General features: G+C 51.4%; 1 protein-coding gene across 4 annotated transcripts in view; it reads right to left on the reverse strand.

Annotated features, from left to right (window-relative positions):
* The window catches only part of LOC120739265 (E3 ubiquitin-protein ligase RNF123), a 93,564-nt gene that overhangs the window by 52,114 nt on the left and 20,513 nt on the right, over nt 1-20,937 (reverse strand). For 3 of the 4 annotated variants that reach the window (XM_040040985.1, XM_040040984.1, XM_040040983.1), the window contains 12 exons: nt 20,654-20,737; nt 19,461-19,568; nt 19,199-19,376; nt 17,419-17,493; nt 15,638-15,725; nt 14,338-14,425; nt 11,709-11,793; nt 7,748-7,887; nt 6,348-6,404; nt 6,104-6,235; nt 5,208-5,283; nt 2,745-2,829 (listed from right to left, as the gene is read on the reverse strand). In XM_040040985.1, the coding sequence (XP_039896919.1) occupies nt 2,745-2,829; nt 5,208-5,283; nt 6,104-6,235; nt 6,348-6,404; nt 7,748-7,887; nt 11,709-11,793; nt 14,338-14,425; nt 15,638-15,725; nt 17,419-17,493; nt 19,199-19,376; nt 19,461-19,568; nt 20,654-20,737 (1,196 nt within the window). The remainder of the gene's footprint in view (nt 1-2,744; nt 2,830-5,207; nt 5,284-6,103; nt 6,236-6,347; nt 6,405-7,747; nt 7,888-11,708; nt 11,794-14,337; nt 14,426-15,637; nt 15,726-17,418; nt 17,494-19,198; nt 19,377-19,460; nt 19,569-20,653; nt 20,738-20,937) is intronic. The other variant, XR_005697157.1, reaches the window with a different exon arrangement.

Raw genomic sequence — 20,937 nt, forward strand, 5'->3', positions numbered from 1 at the left:
TGTTCTGGGCCCGGGGCCACATGTTTGACACATCTGTGCTGGGGCGAGGACCCTGCATTAATGGACGGAAGCATCGATGGGATGTGGCGTGTCAGCTGCTCGAGCGCACACAGCCACCATTAGAATGCGGACGCTGTGATGGGAGCGGCGAGGTGAAGGACAGGCCTTCATGGGCTCAGGGCCGAGTGACGACAAAGCAGAGGCTCAGCAGCTGAAGCCTTCTTTGATTTAACGAGTCAGCGACTGGCACCGGCGACTCTTCCAGCTCCACTCAGAGCATCGCTAAAAACGGGACAGTTTCTAATGCGTCTCTGTGTTTAACGGCTGTAAGCTCAGCTGTTTCTTCCTGCTCCGACGTCCAAAAGCACCACAACCTTTTACTCTTTCTGGAGGCGCAGTCGGTGGACGAATGTCAGTCTGATACCAACGCTTGTATCAGCATCAGATCAATATTTGATTCTGTCCTCTGAACCGTGTTAAATCATTCTTAATGAACAAACATCCGTCAAACACGCTGAGAAACTTGTGTGAACCTTTCTGTGGTTTATTTACAGCCTGCAGCACGGGGACAGGCACGTTTACGTCCAGCTCTTCAAAATAAAAGCTGAGAGGTGTGTTTTATTGTGGAAAGTACAAGTCAGTGATGGTTCATGTCATAAATCAGGACACACTGCTCACACACCTGTGACGGCATCGATGCTCCTCACAGATGGAGCAGGAGGAGGCGACATTAACCAGCTGATGAACCTCCAGCTGTGTGACCACAGGACAGCGACGCCTGACCCGGCGTCCTGAGTCAGGACCGGATCGATCCAAATATCGGATCGATGTCTCCTTAATGAGAGCTCCTCTGCACCGCACTTCCTTTCAGACTCGCTCTTATTACATTTCATTCAAAGTGACGGGGAGGGGGCGGGGCCTGTCCAGGCTTTAAACAGGCTGAGGACATCCCGTGTTTCCCTCCACCTCGCCAGGCAGGAGCCGGCCCCGCCCCCCTGCAGACAATGCTAATGCCTTTATTCGTTTCTCAGAGTCCATTAACGGGCACTAAGCCTTCCTGCGGTCTCCATCACTGCACGCTCCCAACACTCTGCATCTCATCCATCTCCAACCACTTATCAAAGTTACAGTCACGACTCCACCCGGAGACGCTCCGCCCGAGGAAGCTTACAGGGAGCGGGGTTCACGCTGACCTCGTCTCTGCTTTACCTTGACCTAAAAACACAGATGCAGACGGGTCTGCAGTACTGCGCCCTGAGCAGCGCCTGCAGGTGCAGCGCGCCTGTCAGAGCGCTGAGCAGCAGCGTGTCATGAGCCTGAGAGCAGGAACTCAGGGCCAAACAGACACAAATAACTCGGCGCGCTGCGGCGGCGCCGAGAGGAAGATGATAATTCCTGTTAAAAACACGGCGTTACCTTTGATGTGAAAACAACACAAAGTGAAGTGTTACATAAAGATGGGGGAGGTGACAGAAGGAGGGCGGCGTGCAAATGAAGAGAGAAGACAGGAAGTAAGTTCACGGCTGATTCGAGCTTAGCGAGCGTCTGAGTGGCACTTCAAATGAGTCTGACCTGGATTCATTCATCGGGCCTCAAAAACGCCAAAACTTCACACATCACGCCTCCTCTGACTCCCACAGCCGCACGCCAGGCAAACAGGAAGTCCCGCCTTTCAGCGTCGGCTCGCCTTAGACTGCACGCTCAGCGGTGAGCTTTCTGCTTGCAACCCGCCGCCGTCACTTTGACCTGCAGTCCATCAGGAAAACGCTGACACATCAGAACAGCCCCGATAACGGCGCCACAGACTCCCCGCCAGCACCTGCCAATCAAAACCAAGCACACCGCCCAACACAAGCACACACAGTGATTGGACACTGTGCTGAGAGGCGGGGCCAGGTGCTCAGATTGAGGAGGGTCTCCTGGATTCACACTAAGCTTCTTATTTCAGCCGCGGCGTCACGGCGTCACGGCGGCGCGCTGAGCGTTGGAGGTCATTTGGACGTGTCCCCTCTGCACACCTGAGCGTCACGCTGCCTCGCTCGCCCCACCGTGAACTGTACACAACTGATTTTTATGACGCCCCGCTCTGGTGTCCAAGCAGCAGACGGCGGGTGGGCGGGTTGAACAAACAGCTGTGCAGTCACGCTCGGGTGGAGCTTCCTGAGCAGCAGAGCAGACGTCTCACGGCAGGTAAGCCCGACTCCATCCGTCCTCCATAAACAGCAGAGTGACGACAACCTCGCGTTACGAGTTTGGAACAAACTGAGCTCGGAGAAGCAGTTTACCTGCTCAAACACCTGAGGAGACCGACACACCTGAGCCTTCATGAGTTAAACCTTCAGTGGGAGGAGCTCTGCTTACTGAAGTAATATGATGAAAACCACGTGGACGTCACACCTGGATCACCAGCGCCGCCTGGTTTCTCTGATGACATCAGCAGTCAGGAGATGATTGGGGACATTTACCGATCACTATTATCGATCACTGACTGTGACCCTGAGCCACGTATGGATTAGTCAGCAGCTCAGAGGTCAGAGGTCAGGAGGCCTGAGCATCATGTGACTGCTAACAAGCTCACATTAGAACACAGTGTTTCACACACAGGATCCAACACCAAGCAGTTACTCACATACAGGGCTCTTAATTTGAAAAGTCAGTGGTGCACACACACGCAGAAGCAGCCGTGGCCCGAGCCCCCGGGCTGACCCTGACCAGCAGAGCCAGAACCAGAGAGGAGGTCTTACCCCTGCCGGTCTCCGTCCACCAGGATCCGAACCAGGATGCCGGTAACAGCCACCAGGATGGGGTAGTGGTCCACGCTCTCCAGCCCTGCAGGAGGAACAGAGTTCATCAGAGTGGCACGACTGCAAATCCGACCGGATGATGGACGCTGAGGGGGCGTGTCTCTCATTGTTATTACCATAACCCTAATATCAGTGATCCTGGCCTGTGATGCGTTGAGCTCCCTCCTTTCACAGAGCGGGACATCACGTGTTCTCACTAACACGCTCCATGTCTTTAGTTCTTGCCGTCTCTCATTCACACTCTTTAAACCTCGTGCTGAAGGCTGCGTCTCCTCGCACGTCCTGGTCGGACGGAGTTCAGGCGGAGCTCTGGATCACACCTGCGTGCATGAAAGCAGCACGCAGGTGTGATCAGGCCTGCAGGTGTTTGATGGATCAGGTCACTGTCATCATATTTCAGAGCGTCTAAAGCAGAGACGGGCTGCTGATCAGTATTACTTTGATCCTGCCATCAGAGCCGGCCCACACACCTGATTGGAGGCCTCGGCGAGGCACGCCCACACCTGCAATTAAATTATCCCAGAAATAACCTGGAAAGGTGTCATTATCATTATCAGGTGGTAATAAGACGGCTGCTTCCAGTCGGCTCCAACTATAAATCATCAGCGCTGCGACAGACGGGTGACCTGTGCAGGTGTACCCTGCCTCCCACCCCCACAACACACACACAGTTAAAGGAGGCGATGACCTCCCTATAAACACGGTGGCTGTGTGGGCGGAGCGAGACAGGATGTTGCTGAGGTCCAATCAGCTCACAGCAGTGATGATAACAGGAGTGAAATAATCAGCTGGGCTAAAGCAGAGTTAAACGTTTATTTGGGAAAAGGTGAGTTTACAGCACGGCGCTCCTGCTATGGCACAGCGACATTTCCATCAGGAGGAGCGTGAGGGCCTCCCGCTGAGCGCCATCAATGAATCACACGAACTCACAGCGAGCCAACAGCTGGAAGAACCAATTAAACGGGCAGGAAACCGGACGTGGTTATTGTCCTCCTGCTGATGGACGCTGACGCTTCTGCTGAAGGTAAAAACCTTTCTGTCAGGAAGCAGGATGTAGACAATCATGCATGGACGGACTTTCAAAATGGTTTATTTTCTTCCTTGTTGGTGGCAACGTTTGACATTTTTAAAGATCAGTGGAAATTTCAGCATAAAATAATTCTTTATGGTCATTTTGGGCAGGTCTGACCCCCTCTGATGACCGACTACACTCAGGCTAGCATCAGGCTTTATAAGATAGCTGGTGTTAGCCAACAATGGAGAGGAAGAAAGCTTCAAACAGGAAGCAGAGGACGAAAACCAGGAAGTGAAGAGTGTGTGTGTGTGTGTGTCTGTGTGTCTGTCTGTCTGTCTGTGTGTGTGTGTGTGTGTCTGTCTGTCTCTGTGTGTGTCTGTCTGTCTCTGTGTGTGTCTGTCTGTCTCTGTGTGTGTCTGTCTGTCTGTCTGTCTGTCTGTGTGTGTGTGTGTCTGTGTGTCTGTGTGTCTCTGTGTGTCTGTGTGTCTGTGCGTGTGTCTGTCTGTGTGCGTGCGTGTGTCTGTCTGTGTGTGTCTGTCTGTGTGTGTGTGTGTGTCTGTCTGTGTGTGTCTGTCTGTGTGTGTCTGTCTGTGTGTGTGTGTGTGTCTGTCTGTGTGTGCGTGTGTGTCTGTGTGTCTGTCTGTGTGTGCGTGTGTGTCTGTGTGTCTGTCTGTGTGTGCGTGTGTGTCTGTCTGTCTGTGCGTGTGTGTCTGTCTGTCTGTGCGTGTGTGCGTGTGTGTCTGTGTGTGTCTGTCTGTGTGTGTCTGTCTGTGTGTGTGTGTGTGTCTGTCTGTGTGTGTGTGTGTGTGTCTGTCTGTGTGTGTGTGTGTGTGTGTGTGTGTGTGTCTGTCTGTCTGTGTGCGTGTCTGTCTGTGTGCGTGCGTGTCTGTCTGTGTGCGTGCGTGTCTGTCTGTCTGTGTGTGTGTGTGTGTGTCTGTCTGTCTGTGCGTGTCTGTCTGTGTGTGTCTGTCTGTGTGTGTGTGTGTGTGTGTCTGTCTGTGTGTGTGTCTGTGTGTGTGTGTGTGTGTCTGTCTGTGTGCGTGCGTGTCTGTCTGTGTGTCTGTCTGTGTGTCTGTATGTGTCTGTGTCTGCGTGTGTCTGCCTGTGCGTGTGCCTGTCTGTGTGTCTGTCTCTTTCTGTCTGTCTGTGTGTGTGTGTGTGTGTGTGTGTGTGTGTGTGTGTGTGTGTCTGCCTGTGCGTGTGCCTGTCTGTGTGTCTGTCTCTTTCTGTCTGTCTGTCTGTCTGTCTGTCTGTCTGTCTGTGTGTGTGTGTGTGTGTGTGTGTGTGTGTGTGTGTGTGTGTGTGTGTGTGTGTGTGTGTGTGTGTGTGTCTGTCTGTCTGTCTGTCTGTGTGTGTGTGTGTCTGTCTGTCTGTGTGTGTGTCTGTACCTGGCAGTCTGAGGTTGACGACTCGGTCAAACAGGTTCTTCTCTGCTGTCACTCGGTTCAGCACCTGGTTCAGCAGCTGCACGTGAACAAAAACATGAGTGAGACTCCGCCCATGGTGATGTCACAGGAAATATGACATCACGGTCACTCCTCTCAGTAGCCACTCAGAAATGTCTGTGAGTGCTGATGTGGGCGGGTTTATCAGTGCGTGGCGGCGTTTGAGTTCACATAAACCTGAGTCCATGGTTAATTCTGCTGTCGGCTGATTGGCTGCCGACTCATCGTTAAATATTCTAAGCTGGCTGGTTTTTGGGTCATGTGACCGGGACGCCGTAGAAGGCCGGGATGGGGGGGCAGGTGACATCATCTCCATCTCATCCTGAGGAAACTTCTCCTGGCGTTGTGGGCGGGGCCGGAGCTGAACTGAAGCTTTTTTAACTCATTCACTGCCAGCCATTGGCAGTGAATGAGTTAAACCCATTGACTCATTCACTGCCATTGACGTCTATAGCCGTCAATGGCAGTGAATGAATTAATATTCGTGTCTGCTTCCTGTTCTGGAGCTCCAATAAGAAGGAGCAGCTGTGATCACATGACAGCGCTCTGCAGGCCGCCGCCGCTCACATTTATCTCTCTGCTGGCTGTTCTCGTGCTGCTCTGATGATAAGCAGCCAATTAATTCAGTCTGACTAACAGACCGAAGGCTGTAGTTGTTTTAATTAACGATTCGCTGAAGTCGCCGCACAGACCGTCTGTGACATCACACGTTGTTGTTTGAACCCAATAAAAACTGTTTTATCATCGAAAAGATGAAAATCACATTACCTGGTCTGAAACCGGCCAATAACGAGCTCCGACTGTGTCGCAGTGAAACTGTAAACCCGGCAGCGCCTCACCTGAGCGAGCCGTCTGAGCAGCAGCTCCGCGGAGGGGCGGGACCAGTCCAGGAAGATCTCAGGCACCAGAGTGACGGTCATCTCGAGCACCCGCAGCAGGCTGACGGACAGGTCGAAGCAGGTCGCACACACCTGCAGGTGACACCACTAATCAGAAGCTGCAGGTTAACCTGTGGGCGGTGACCACACCTGTCACACCTGAGCCGCGTTACCTGAGCGAACCCGGCTGAGTGACTCAGATTACCTTCAGCTGACGAGTGTCCACAAAGTTCCTCTCTGGACGCTCCGCGGCCTGCTGGATCTGTGAAGACACACAACCAATCAAAAAAAGCACCTGTCGCAGCTGTTTCTGCCCCGCCCCGTTAAGTAACCTCCTCCTTTCTGATTGGCTGCCCCCAACTAACAGAATGTTTGAGCAGCATGTGGATGGAGCTGTCCCTCTATGACTTCATGCAGATCCAGAGGGGGCGTGGGCTCACAGGCGTCGCTGTGCACGCACTGAGGCAGCTTTGAAGGTGCCGGGCTTTCTGCCTGAACCTCTGCAGGCGTGAAATCGAGGAGCCGCGTCGAGCTTCGTGTTCGCCAGTTTGAACCGAAGCAGCAGACGAGGAGGTGGACAGTGAGCAACGGAAACATGAGCCTAATCTCTGAAACGCTGCGAGCGCTGGCCTGGCTGAAAATACCCCGGCGCCCCGCAGGAATACGATCAATTACAGCGCTGAGTGGATGATTCGCTGCAGGATTTCCAGAAAAGCCCGAATAATCTTATTAAAGGGAAACAAAGCTCGGAGCTAAAGCTGACACTCCTCAGGCTGGGCTCGCTCTCGTGTTTCACTCAGAGGTCAAACACGCTGCGAACACATCCTCAACCTTCAGTTCACAGCAAAGCACGACGAGCAGGAAGTGAGGTCGGCCCGGCCTCAGCTGTGAGTGCACCTGCGAGGTCACAGTGGGCACACCTGTCAGGTGATGTCGTGTCAGCATGAAAACTAGGAACCGCTTCTTAAACCTGCGCTCTGTGTAACATCCAGCAGGGGGCGCCTGCACTGGTTTTATAAAGAAGTCTGTGAGAACACGTCCTGCTCGTCGCCCGAGGACGCGGGGGCCACGTTTGGATGGATCTGACCTCAGATCAGTTTTAGAGGAGCTTTCAGGTTCAGAGGGTGTTTCTCCATCGTGGTCAACGCGTGGCGGAGCAGCAACCTGCACGTGTGGACGGCACGCCGAGCTGCTGAGCCACGCACAGATTTATCACAGAGCGGTGATTGAAGGTTGTCGGCCTCGTCCCCGCGCTCAGAGTCCTCCGGGTCCTCTGAGCATGCGGACGATGCTGTGGGAATGTGGGAAATCTGAAGCAGACTGAAGCGAATGATCTGCGTTTATGAACAGCTCCAATCAAACTTTACTCCTTCAGTATCAGTAATTAATAAAGTGAGTCGGAGGTACTGAGTATAAATATTAAAGACATTATTAAACATGCTGTAACGGGACATGAATACTAATGAGAGATAATTTCAGGGTTTTTAAGCACTCGTCGTTTCTGTTGATGTTTAAATAATGAGAGTTGGTGTTTCTGGACCTTCTATTCAACGCCGTGTCCTGCGCGTCCTCCCCCGCACCTGCTGGGACTCTGGTTGTTCTTACCTCCTGGATCATGCCGATGAACTCGGAGAAGGCCCAGTTGAGTTGGTTCAGGACGCTGTTGAGGAAAGAGGCGGCCATGTCTTTATCCATGCTGAGCAGCTCCGCCATGTGTCTCTGCAGCAGCAACGACGGGCACGGCTCTGAACCAATCAGATGACAGAGGACAGGTGAGCAGAGAGAAAGCAGAGGACCGGACGCCGCCCGGCCCGCCCCGGCAGCAGCAGGTGTAGGACGCCGTGTGGACAGCGTTACAGACACTCGCCGTTGCCTCCATGTACAATGACAATAAAGGCCTATTCTACTCTACTCTACTCTACATGTCTGTCATATTCTTCAAAACCAAAGCAAACATGAGTGAAAGGAAACGGGACACCGAGGGAAAACGGTCACAGACACACAGAGGAGGGACGGAGGAGGAAGGACACGGCAAAGAGAGCAGGGAACACTGAGGAGAGGAGGAGGAGGCAGCAAATAGATGAAGGACGGCTCTCTGGCGCTTCGGCCTCCTCCGGGAGCTGACGGCAGCTCCGTGGAGTCAAGTGTTCATTAAATCCAATCCTCTCCTCTCTGCCCTCTGAACAATATAACAAAAAACACCCGCTGAGTCTCAAGTACGACGCTGTGAGACGCGTCCCAGCTGGGGTTTATTACTGGGGCGGGTTTTGAAGATTGATTTATCGATTAAATCGATTCTGGCTTGGATAACGCGATATCGATTCATTAAGATCCTGAATCGACTTTTTAATATAAATTTATTTTGCCCAAAACGCCAGAATCTCAGGTTGAACCTCACAAAATTTAAACAACCACCAAAACAGTAAATGAGAGCAGGAACACGATTCTGCACGAAGACGTAAACACAAAGGGGCATCTGAGGGGATCTGCGTCATCTCTATGGTCTGTTAGGTCCAAAGACTGTGGTACTGCCTGGGTCTGCCTTGAGCTGATCCCGGTTGGGCCCTGCTGACTCGACTTCCTGAATGCTGCAGTTTTATCGTGGGGGTGTTGATTCCTGTGCATGAGAGTTTCTATAGAGAGGTGTAAATATGGGCTGTCTGGATACACGAATGTGACGAGGCTGAGAGCCATACAGCGGTAAAGGGGTGGGGGGATGGTGGGAGGGGTTCACATGATGGGTTTTCTGGTTTGTTCACTTTTTTGAGTTCTTTGTTTGTTTTTTTAAATTCTGTAATTATCAATGTTGTTGTTGTTGTTGTTGTTGTTGTTGAAAAAAATATGTACTGATCTGAATTATAATATTTCTGACTGTCTGAAGCAAAGTTTCCCAGATTCAAATCGAATCGACTCTAGAAACCAGTGACGATACCCAGTCCTATTTATTACTGGGATTACTGAGTTTTTCTGGGCTCCATCAGCGCAGCAGAGCTACAGATTTGATTTCTTATGACTGAAGGAAACTAAAAATAAAAAGTGCCGGAGCCGTTTACACGGAGCACAAATATGAATCCAATTAACAAAGCTCCATTAAGACTAATGCACGATGAAACGAAGCTATTAGGCCTCGAGCTTTAAACAGAGGCAGCCGCCACGAGCGCACAGCAGCTGCATTATGAGCACCACCCAGACCGCCTCCGCCTTTTATATTTGTCCGTTTTTCCACCGAACGACGTCCAAAGATGAGCTCACAGTAAGACAACAATCCAACAGAGTTTCTGTAATGAGTCATAATGAAGAACGAAGGAAAAAGCTCGATGCGGACATCACGCGAGACAGACTCCAAGAATCCAGAGCAGGATGTCGAACTCTTTTTCTGCTGTGGGAAACAAACAGCTCACTTTGGTCTCAGGCCGGACCAGCGAGCGCCGCGTCAGCGCGAAGACGTTCAACGACACGAGTAACCCGTGACATGTGAGCACGCCTCACTTTGAATGCCTGTTGCCTGTCAGCTGTCAGATGATAAGAAACGAGTCAAACTCTCGACTGTCCTGTGATTACCAAACAACCTTTCTGCTCATTTTTGGATTTTCTTTCCAGTAATCTATTTTAAAGTCAACAGTGAAAAATGGAATTTTTTCTTCATTTTTTTTTTTATTTAAACCTTATATTACATAGAATAATCCTTTAATTGTCCCACAAGGGGAAGTTTGGTTATAACAGCAGCCAAAAAGACACATATTACCATAACTGTTATTATTATTATATTACTAAATCACCTGAACGGTGGGTCTTTATCACCAAGAAAAGAAACTGACTCTGAAATAACTTTCAAGAATTGTCCACAGACTGGAGTCTTTGCTGGGCCAATTCTGGCCCCTGGGCCTTATGTTTGACACCCCTGATCTAAAGCAAAAAATGACAAAGATTCAGATCAGCTGGAGAGAAAAAAAAAAAACCCTCAACGGGGGCAGCTGTGCCTCCAACCTGAAACGCTGAGTATCGACCGAGTTCCACCAGAGGGTCGTTTATAGATTAAGTACAACGTGCACTTCTGGCTGAGTCAGGCTGAGGAGGCTCAGGAGAGAGCAAGGAAGGGAGCAGGAGACACGGAGACAGCGAGGACAACACTGGGAGAGGTGAAATGATGAACTTACTCTGGAAACTAGCAATGGACAGATCTCCTGAAAGGCATGCAAAGGAGAAGCACAGAGAAGTCAGCGTCCGTGCAGGAGTAAGACTCGGGTGGGACACAAACAGGATTCAGCACCACGGACACAGCTTCTGTCCCAGTTCATATTCACGACACGCCCTCTGACTTCAGCCACGCCTCATGCCACGCCCTCTGACATCAGCCACGCCCTGAGTCTGACCGATTACTCATCTTTAACCTCTGGTCACAGTGTACCTCCCTCATCCATCCCTCAGTTCGCCATCGTCAGCCTATCAGACTTTGGCGACTTTAAGCTGGGCAAGTAGTGACGAAGATGATGATGGTGGCTCAGGGTCACTTCCTTTAGAGACGAGGAGAGGGGTTCGAGCTCTGTGCCTGCGCTCTGCACGCTGACCCAGCGGATCATCAGCAGGAATAAAACTGGGAAACACGCTGGACGAGCGCCCAAACCTGATGGGAGGCGTAGCGTAGTGTAGTCGGCATGCTGGACGTAGAAGAGGCAGTGGCTGCTCTCTATCACTCCGTCTCTATTCTGTCTCTACTGAATCTCTATTCTGTCCTTTGGGAGTGTGTTGAGAAGCTGGAAGGAGCGCTCAGAGTGAGGCAGACAGATCCAAGACAGTCAGTGAAGAGGAGGAGGAACTGAGGGAAGCTACGAAGAGGACGAAGATTGGACGGTGCAGATAAAACACCTGTGCAGGTATGGAGACGTCCAGGAGAGACGCTGGGGTATAACTGACCTAAAGTAATGAATTAATTTCCCCTTTAAAAGAATTTAGTGAGCTACTTTTTGCACTGTTGTTATTTGAGCGTGTCGAGCCGTTTTATTGCATGTGGCTTTTATTTTTCCACCCTGAGCTCTTTAAAAACTCACTGAGGAGTCAGCGAGGGGGTGGAGGGCAGGTGTATGCAGACGCTCCCATAAAGCACCGCAGGCCGGGATCAGAGGGCGTGAACGGGCTGCTGAAGTGCCTCCACGTGACGATCCAGAGCTCGGCGTGCGAGGACCGAGCAGCGCTTCACTCTGAGAGCAGATGTTTCTGCATGATGTCGACGGCGAGTCGAGGCTGTCTGTGTTTTTCAGCACAAACACTGAAGCGCTGCAGAGCCGCTTCCTAAAATAAAACGTCAGTCTTCATCTCGGCACAAACATCACACACAACTTTGGTGATTCATTTCTGACGTTCACCTCCACAAACGCTGATGATTAAAGCCGTAAATCACAGCGAGCTGCGGCAAAAATAAACTGCAGACGAGGCCGCCGCCGCCTCAATTTATTTATGGAAATTCATGAAAGAGCGAGCACCTGAACCGGGAACGTGCTGCAAACCAAGAGGAGGAGACAGAAGCTGATGACAGGCATGCACAGACAGAACAGCAAAGAGCACCTACTCTGCAGACTGGGCAGGTTGGCATCCTCGGGTTTGGTTTTCAGCAGATGAGGGAGGCGAGTGTATCTGTAGCCAAAACCACAACCCTGAGGAAGAGAGAGGGACGAAGGTCAGCAGAGCTGCAGGGAGACAGCTTCTCTCAGTCAAACTGCAAAAACACTGGAGCGTCTGGAAGATGATCGCTGAAGCATCAGTGCTGATCATCTTCCAGACGCTGCTTTACTTCTTGCAGCACTAACACTTCATCAGTGCTGATTTCACTGATTAATTAACAATAAACGACCAATAAATGTTTGTGTTAGACAACAAATACTGAGCAAAAGCCCGAACACGTCACTGTATCTTTGTTAAACAGCCGTGATGACCTAAAGAACTGGTTAAACGCCGATTTTCATCTTAAAGAAAGACGCCATGTCTGCTTGTGCTGACCGGCCTCTCTCGACCACTCGGGGCGGTGCATCCGTCAGTCTGTTCAAAGCTTGGCTGTGATTGGTGACAGCCGCTGCTCCACTTTCACCTGAGGCAAGACAGCGTGAACATGTTAACCCTTTGCGAGCTTCAATTCGTGGAGGATTCCTATAGAGACTGAATGTGTTGGTGCATTAGTCTGAACACTGCGGTCTGCTGATCCTCAGTAAACACCTTCAGTTCTTTCAGCTGTGGCCCTTCATACAGGAGCTGCTTCTACTTTTGCTCCAGTCTCACTCCGACTCTCTGGCCTCGAGCTCAACCTCGTCATCCTGTAAAGATACTGTTCTGTTGTCGGCTTCCTGTGAAGCTCTGCTTCTTTTAAATGTGCTGCATGAACAGACTTCACCGTGGCCCACAGCTGAGGGCAGGAACGCAGCAGCTGCTCATACCAGCTGAGTAAGTAAAATTTATTTATAGCACTTTTCACAGATAAAAACCACAAAGTGCTTTAACACACAGGAAATGGAAATATAAAACAATGTAACTGTAAATAAAACAACATAAGAGGAAATTAATAAAATGCTTTTCTAAATAAAAATGTCTGCAGCTGTTTTTTAAAACAATGAGTCCGTGCAGCGTAGAGACCGTGGGAGAGACTCCACAGCCGTGGGGGCGCTGCCACCAGCGCCTCTGATCTAATGACCGTAAAGCTCGAGAAGATGAGTGCCGTGTCAGCAGGTCGGATAAATATTGGAGACCGGGCCCTACATGGTCTCCAATATTTATCAGACCTGCTCTAAAGGTTAGAGCTAAAATTTTAAAATCAAACCTAAAACTTACAGACAACCAGTGAAGGGAAGCTAAAACTGGAGTAACACGAGATCTTCTCTTGGAGCCTGTTAACAGTCGCGCTGCAGCTTTCTGCGCCGTCTGAAGACCATTTAAGGCTGATTTGTTAAAACAAGTAAAAGGTTACAGTAGTCTAACCGAGAGGAAGTAAAAGCATGAATAATCACCTCAAGTTCAGGCTTTGACACCATTAGTCTGAGTTTAGAAACATTCAGTAAATGATAAAAACAGTTTCGGACCGGCTGCTCGAGCGACACCCGAGCTGTCAGACATGGCAACCGAGGTTTCTGAGGCTCGATTTTACAGGAGGGTCTAAGAAGCTGATATGCTGAGTTTCTGTCTTATCAGAGTTTAGTTGGAGGAAATTGTCATTTAAACCGCTGGTTGATTTCTGTCAGACAATGACTTCAATTAGACAATTTATAAAAGTCAGAAATCCTGAAGGAACAGTACAGTTGGATGTCATCAGCATAGAGATGGTAGCGCTTAATAATTTGGCTCGGGGGGAATATATAAAGCAGAACTAGAACTGGACCCAGGACAGGTCCCTGAGGCTCCATGATTCATGAACAGTAAAAGATCTCTCACACAAATATGACATTTTAAAACAACAGCAGTAATCCCAAACAAGTTCTCGAGTCTGTTTATCAGGATGCTGTAATCTACAGCATCAAAAGCAGAGCTGAGATCCAACAGGACCAGCACTGCGTCCTCCCCAGAGTCTGCTGCCATCAAGACATCACTGGATACTGTAAGTGAGGCCGTTTCAGTGGGATGCAATTTACAAAAACCAGACTGGAAAGTGTCCATAACTGCATTTTTATCCAGGAAACAGTTAAGTTGTTCTACTACTACGTTTTCTAAAACCTTCTATATAAAAGGCAGTTTGGATATTGGCCTGTGAGGACGAGATGGATCCAGCTGAGGTTTCTTTAATATTGCTCAACAACAGCTTGTTTAAAGAAGCTGGAAACTGAGCCAGTATGAAGAGAAGTGTTTATCATTTCCACAATACAGGAGCCAATGGAATCAAACACACTAGTGAAAGGTGAAGATGGAAGGACATCGAGGGGGCTTGAAGTCTGCTTTATATGACAAAGCAGGACTTTGATGTCCTGTAACAGGAGTAAAATAAATGATTTGTTTGTGACTGAGCCGCCTCATCACTGACGTGACCCAAACCCACGAAGATGGAGTTAAAGATAAACGCTGAGAGTGAGAGTGTGTGTGTGTGTGTGTGTGTGTGTGTGTGTGTGTGTGTGTGTGTGTGTGTGTGTGTGTGTGTGTGTGTGTGTGTGTGTGTGTGTGAGTGAGTGAGTGAGTGAGTGAGTGAGTGAGTGAGTGAGTGTGTGTGTGTGTGTGTGTCTCACCCTCCACAGTCTGACCAGGATCCAGTTGGTCTGGGCCCAGGGTCTCTGCTCGTATGGAGCCAGCAGGTTCTTCATCATGGCCACTCGCCTGGAATCAGACAGGTGAGCATCAACACGTCACTTCCTGTCAGCTCCGACACATAAACATCATTTCAGTGAGAGCAGCTGTTTCCAGGACAGCTGAACAGCTGCTCTGATGCTGCTAACGTCACCGCAGACGTTCAGTGAGCAGAGCTCTGGCTCGGCTCGCACATCAGGCTCGATTACAGCAGCTAAAAAGGCACAAACAATAAAAACAATGCACCCACTTCTCACCCAGCTGTCAGAGTGCGAGCGTGCTACACGTGGGCAGGACTAACACACAGCCCGAGGGCGTGGACCGAGGGAGGAAGCGGCGGCGGCGGCACGCATCGTGCAACTTGCCTGTGAACAGACAGAGCTGAGGGACGTTTAATCCTGACTGATGCTCAGAAACGATGCCGTGTGTCGTTTAGTGTAAGGAGACAAACTGGGCCGCTCATCACGAGCTGCACGCCTGACACACGTTGATCCATCAGCTGTGGCGAGCTGACACCACATGACATCAATCCCTTCAGGAGCTCCGTTTGTGAGCGCAGCTGTTATTCACATCAGACTGCCCGCCGTCTCTGCCGACGCCCCGCTGCTGGTCCCGCCCTGATGTTTGGACCCTGCCGGCAGGTTTCAGGGTCAGAGGTCAGATGAAAACAGCTCTCAGAGTGGGTGTAGTGCATGGATCCAACTACACCACCCCATAAACTCCAGCATGTTACAGAGGGCACAGCGAGGCTTTCTTAAACCCTCTAACAGCCTTAAATGCTGCCAGCCAATAAGAATCCACCATTAGCAGATTTAGACTTTCTATTTTAAATGCGTCTCATCGCAAAGACTCGAGCGCTGCGTCCGAATTCACACAGGAGGGGAGCCGCTGGTATTTAATGTGGCATGCTGATTGGTCGGTTCAAAGACAACTGGAGCCACGGGATTGGACCGCTGCAGGACATGAGCTCACGTCCGCCCCTCTCGGTGGAGCAGCGGTTAGCGCCATCGCCTCACAGCAGGAAGCGTCTCCCCGAGGTCGCTGGTTTCCTCCCGCACGCCAAGCACGCGCTCGTTAGCTTAACTGACTGCAGGTGAGAGAGTGAGTGGCGAGTGTGCGTCACCCGCGATGGACTGGCCACCTGTCCAGGTGGGATGGGCGAGTAAGTGTTTACTGATCACTGAAGAGCAGCAGCTCAGTCACCCTGAAGGTTTTTCTGGAAAACAATCAAACCAGACTCACTGCTCCTCCGGGATCCTCTCCACAGCCCTGAGGGATTGTGGGTAACAGACGTAGCTGGCCAGCGCCTGCATCAGAGAGTCTTTGATATCTGAGGAGAGAGAGCAGATCAGAGATTCAAAGACAGCTGGAAAAATAAACATTGCAGCAGGAAAACAGCTGTACTGCGCGTGTGCAGCAGCGCCCCCTGCTGTTTGCTTCCAGGTCGGTCTCACACACACGATCAGTTACACTTTTCTAATGACACACTTATCAGCAGGCTCTCACTTTCCCATCCTCTACCCTTCCTCCTCCGCATCTTCAGTCTCCTCATTAAAAATGGCAGTGAGGCGCGTCTAAGCCATTACATCCACTCAGTCTCCTCCGCTGTCCTCCAGCAGGACTTCATAATTAACAGGTCCCGCCTCGCCGTTTGGACCAAACCGCTCGAGGCCGGATTTCCCCGCACGGCGTTTTATCTCAGATGATGGATGGAACTGCTGAGCTCATCATTTCTGCAGCGAGGCGTCCCGCGGTCCTCGGGGGATTCGGTTCATTAGTCATGGTGGGCTCCGGTGCTCGCCCTCCGTCTCCTCGTAGATGCACGTTCGGTATGAATGTGAAGCTGCTACGTCACCTCGTTCAAGTTATCACATTCACACATCCCCGGGCGGGCGGTGTCGACGCCACCCCATCAGCCGTTTCCAGGCGACGGGTCACAAACAGAGGCTAAATGTTCCGTCCTCAGCCTGGATCCAGATCAGCTCTCTGGATTACACCAAGAGCATCAGGAACCTTTGACTGTGGGTGGGACCCATGTGACCTGCTCACACGACACCCTCCTACAGTTCTGGCCAACATGCAAACATCTCCACCCCTGTAAGGTGGTCATTCATAGACGAGAGATGGTGAGGGGCTCAGAGGAGAGCTGCTGCTCCTCCAGGGAAGGGAGGCAGTGGAGGAGGTTCAGCATCTGACCAGGAGGCCCAGCACGCACAGCTGGAGATTACAGAACCCACAGAACAGCTGGAGGAGGTGGAGGTCCAGGAGTGGGTGGGTGAGTGGGTGGAGTATTTTACATATTTTAGGCATAAAGACTCCAGACTTTCGTTTGGGCTACAACAAAGTGTTGACCACCCAGCAGGGGGCGCTGCTGCACAGAGGGGCTAGCTTCCTCTGACTGAAGCTGATCTGCACTAAAAGACAAACACGAGTACAGAGAAGGACACGCAGACCAGGGACAGATTAAAGGAAAAGCCGTCCTAAAGGGTCAGGTGTGTGCTCCACCTGAGAGTGCTGCACAGACCCACACCACCCTCAACTGTAAGGCTCTGTGGGTGGAGACACCAGCAACATGTAGTGAAGCTAATCTTGTTACAACTGGCCTCACTTCATAGAAATAAGGTTTTATTCTAAACAGTCTTAGTAAGAACTGAAGAGGTCAAGAAGGAGAGCGCCCTCCAGGCCAGTGGAGGCGTGTCTTTAATTAGAAATGAAGCCCAGTGTCCCGCTCTGCACTGCGAGGGCAGCAGGACCCCAGAGAGTCGAACACATGAATAAAAGTGATCTCAGAAGAGGAGACTGCCGATTCCAGCTGCCCTTTACTCAACTAGAATCAAAGCTGGACCTGTTCTGGCTCGCTATGATTGGATGAAAACTGTGAGGCGTGACCCATTTTTATGAAGTGGTGCCAAGGTCAGGGTTTTCCTTTAATCTGTCACATCTTTATTGAAAATCTCCCCGAGACAGAAAAATGTTATAAAGCACGGTGTGTGTGTGTGTGTGTGTGTGTGTGTGTGTGTTACCTGTCCCAACGATGCGTGGATCTGCAAAGTGCTTCGCGAGGATGGCGGCGAGCTGAGTCAGAGTTTCCTCGTAGCCTGAGGGAGAAAGATAAAATAAAGTGTGTGTGTGTCTGTGTGCGCGTGTGTCTGTGTGCGTGTGTGCGTGTGTGTGCGCGTGTCTGTGTGCGCGTGTGTCTGTGTGCGCGTGTGTCTGTGTGCGCGTGTGTCTGTGTGCGCGTCTCTGTGTGTGCGTGTGTCTGTGTGTCTGTGTGCGCGTCTCTGTGTGCGCGTGTCTGTGTGTGCGCGTGTCTGTGTGCGCCTGTGTGTGCGTGTGTCTGTGTGTCTGTGTGCGCGTCTCTGTGTGCGCGTGTCTGTGTGCGCCTGTGTGTGCGTGTGTCTGTGTGCGCCTGTGTGTGCGTGTGTCTGTGTGTCTGTGTGCGCGTGTCTGTGTGCGCGTGTCTGTGTGTGCGCGTGTCTGTGTGTGCGCGCGTCTGTGTGCGCCTGTGTGTGCGTGTGTCTGTGTGTCTGTGTGCGCGTCTCTGTGTGCGCGTCTCTGTGTGCGCGTCTCTGTGTGCGCGTGTCTGTGTGTGCGCGTGTCTGTGTGTGCGCGTGTCTGTGTGTGCGCGTGTCTGTGTGTGCGCGTGTCTGTGTGTCTCCATAACGGAGGTTTAAACTTCTGAAAATACAGTAAAAAGTCTAAAAAGTCTGCTTGTGCTTGTTTGTGATGAGCAGCAGAGTCTGTAGTTATAATGATCATAAACGGCGTCAAACACACATTCAGGCCTGTGAGGCTCATTTAGACCATCGGCTCTCAAACTGGGGTTCACGGACCCCCAGGGGTCTGCAAGCCACAGATTGGAGGTCCACGAAAACTCGTAGTGGCTCGTAAATACATGTGCATCATCCGGGGTCGAGCTAATTACTACAAATATTAATCAAATAAAATAATAATAAACGTCCGTCCACTTCATCAAGTAACGCAAACGTCAAACCAGCTAAAATGAGACCGTATGACCTCAGTGACCTCGAGTCGGCTTTATCGAGGATGGAAGTGTCTTCAAGTACTAACAAATGAATCGAAGCATCTCATCACAAAGCACATTTCATCTGCACGAGGAGTGTGAGGGGAAAGCTTTTCCCTGATGCCGTCAGACTGCGAGCTGCAGGACCGGCTCGGATCACCTGGAACCTGGTACCAGGTACTACGACCTGATGGAACCCTGATAACCGTGGTGATCCGTGCCGAGCAGGTACTACTGCTGAAGAAGCTTTGCCCTCTTCTTTCACAGATGATGGTGTCATTGCGCGTGAATGGCCACATGGTGTGCCCATCAAAATCAAAATGCTGCGCCGCCCTGTCTGCATGGGTTCCCAGTAGGGCTGAAGGTTAACGACTGACAGATGAAATCATCTCGTACGGTTGACACGCCTGCTCTAGAGTTCAGGAAACGCCCTGCTGAGGTCAGAGGAGAAGGGCAGACTGCTTCGAGCTGACAGGAAGTCAAAAGAAATAACCGCTAATCGATAACGAATAAAATAACAACTCGTTATAACCAAGGTGCGCAGAAGAGCAGCAGCAGATCACGCCGTCTCACTCCTGAAGCTAAGAACAGAAAAAACAAACCGACCAATCTGGACGTCTCCTTACGTCTGCTGCGACGCGCACGGGGTCGGCTCAGAGGTGGGGAGAACACAACCAGCCCGCCTGTGTGAGCGGTGCAGGCTGTGGGGGTGTTCAAAGACCTGCCTCAGGTCAAACATCACCTGCAGGCTGGGTGGGCTGATGGTTCGCGGTCCTTACCGGGCAGCTCGTCCATGCCGTTAGCCGGGCTGAAGTAGTTCTTCAGGGCGCTGTACGCGTTCATGGCGACGTTGAGGTAGAACTCTGATGTGAAGGCGAACAGAGAGCCGGTGTTGTCGGCGTGCTCGATGGTGCGGATGCAGACACACAGCAGCCAGTAGATGTCCAGCATCTTCTCCTGGAGACAGCAGCACACAGCTCAGAAACAACACAAAATCCACCATTTAATGCGGACGCACAGCGGGCGGAGCGGCCTGCTCACCTTGGAGTAGATGGTGGCGTTGATCCAGGCCAGCCTCCTGCTCAGGTGGTTCAGCTTCTCCGCAAAAACCTTCTGGCTCTTCTCGAGCTCCTCCAGGATGTCGGCCCTCTGAAACAGACACGCGATCATTAAGCAGCCGAGCGTCAGTGCCGCGTTCGGTTACTCCGTTATTCCCTGGACCGCAGGAACGGAGACGCTCCCAGGTGATGTGAGCAGGTACGTGTGCCTCTGATCTGACATGATGTGCACGCTGCAGGTTTCTGGTTCCCTGCAGTTAACGAGGACATACACGGCCTGACTGAGGCCCTCGCCGATCGCAGGAGGCATCGCTCCTGATGGGGGCGCTCCTCCTACTCTTGCCGTCTGCCTTCAGAGAGCGAGTTTACTCTGCGGCACTAATGAGAGGAGCTTCTGCATCACGACAGGCTGACGAAGAGCTCCGACAAACAAAGAGGAGTGCGTCAGATTTAATGAGGACGGGCCAACAGCGGCGTTTAAACGAGGGTTTCTAGATTCAGTGGGAAACCAGAGGAGGCCTGTGACCTGAATAATGCCTGAGCATGAGTCTCACTTCAACACATTTGAGTTTAATAACTACAGCGACCATCAATAAAGAAATCCTGCAGAGAGAACGACATGAAAACACGAAGCGTGGCAGAAAAGGAGGACCTGTTGGTGGGAATGTGTCGCCCCAGTGAGGGGTGGAGGGGCGCGTTAACCGAGCCATCCCCCCTTTCACTGAGAGATGCTCTTTTGTTCGTGTCGTTGGACGTGATCCAATCAGAAGTGATCTCATGTCAGACAGAGAGCAGACACACGGACACGTTTCACACCTGCTGTCGAGGAAAATCAGACGCTCTGTAAACCATGAATCAAAAGCTAAGCAGTCGTTTTTGTTAGCCTGCAACAAAGGTCTTTCTCCCACAGGGGGCGCCACAGACAATCATCTGCCTCCGTCTCCCAGCATCCATGAACCTCCTCTGAGCTCCTCTCCCCCACTGCAGTGATAATCTGTCTAAAGCTGTCTGACTCTGTCAATCAGCCAATCAGGTCCCACCGCTGACCCCACCCACCTCACCAATCTGAGCCATGGTCTGAGTGACCTGAGTGATGAGGGTCACTCAGGTCACTCAGACCAAGCACTGCTTCTAAAACTCGCCCTGATGTCCAGCTGAGACGGCGGCGGCACTCACTCTGGCGGGGCAGCGGGCGATCTTCTCCTCCGTGTCCTTCAGCGCCACGGCGTACTCGTGGACGTCGTCCGACACCACCACCATCTGAGAGGAGAGACACATGTCAACACGCTGCTGAGAAAAACGCTGGAGGCACGAGCGATCTAATTGGCTGATTGTCACGGCGACCATGAAAACTCGTCATTAGAGTCTGACCACGCAGCAGCTACGTGATGGAAACGCACACGTTACAGACTCAGAGGCGCTTTTAAATGAGACAGGGGTCAGAGGTCGCACGGCGTTAG

The sequence above is a fragment of the Simochromis diagramma genome, unplaced genomic scaffold (assembly GCF_900408965.1).
Source record: "Simochromis diagramma unplaced genomic scaffold, fSimDia1.1 OVJJ01000296.1, whole genome shotgun sequence".
NCBI classification, from domain to species: Eukaryota; Metazoa; Chordata; class Actinopteri; order Cichliformes; family Cichlidae; genus Simochromis; species Simochromis diagramma.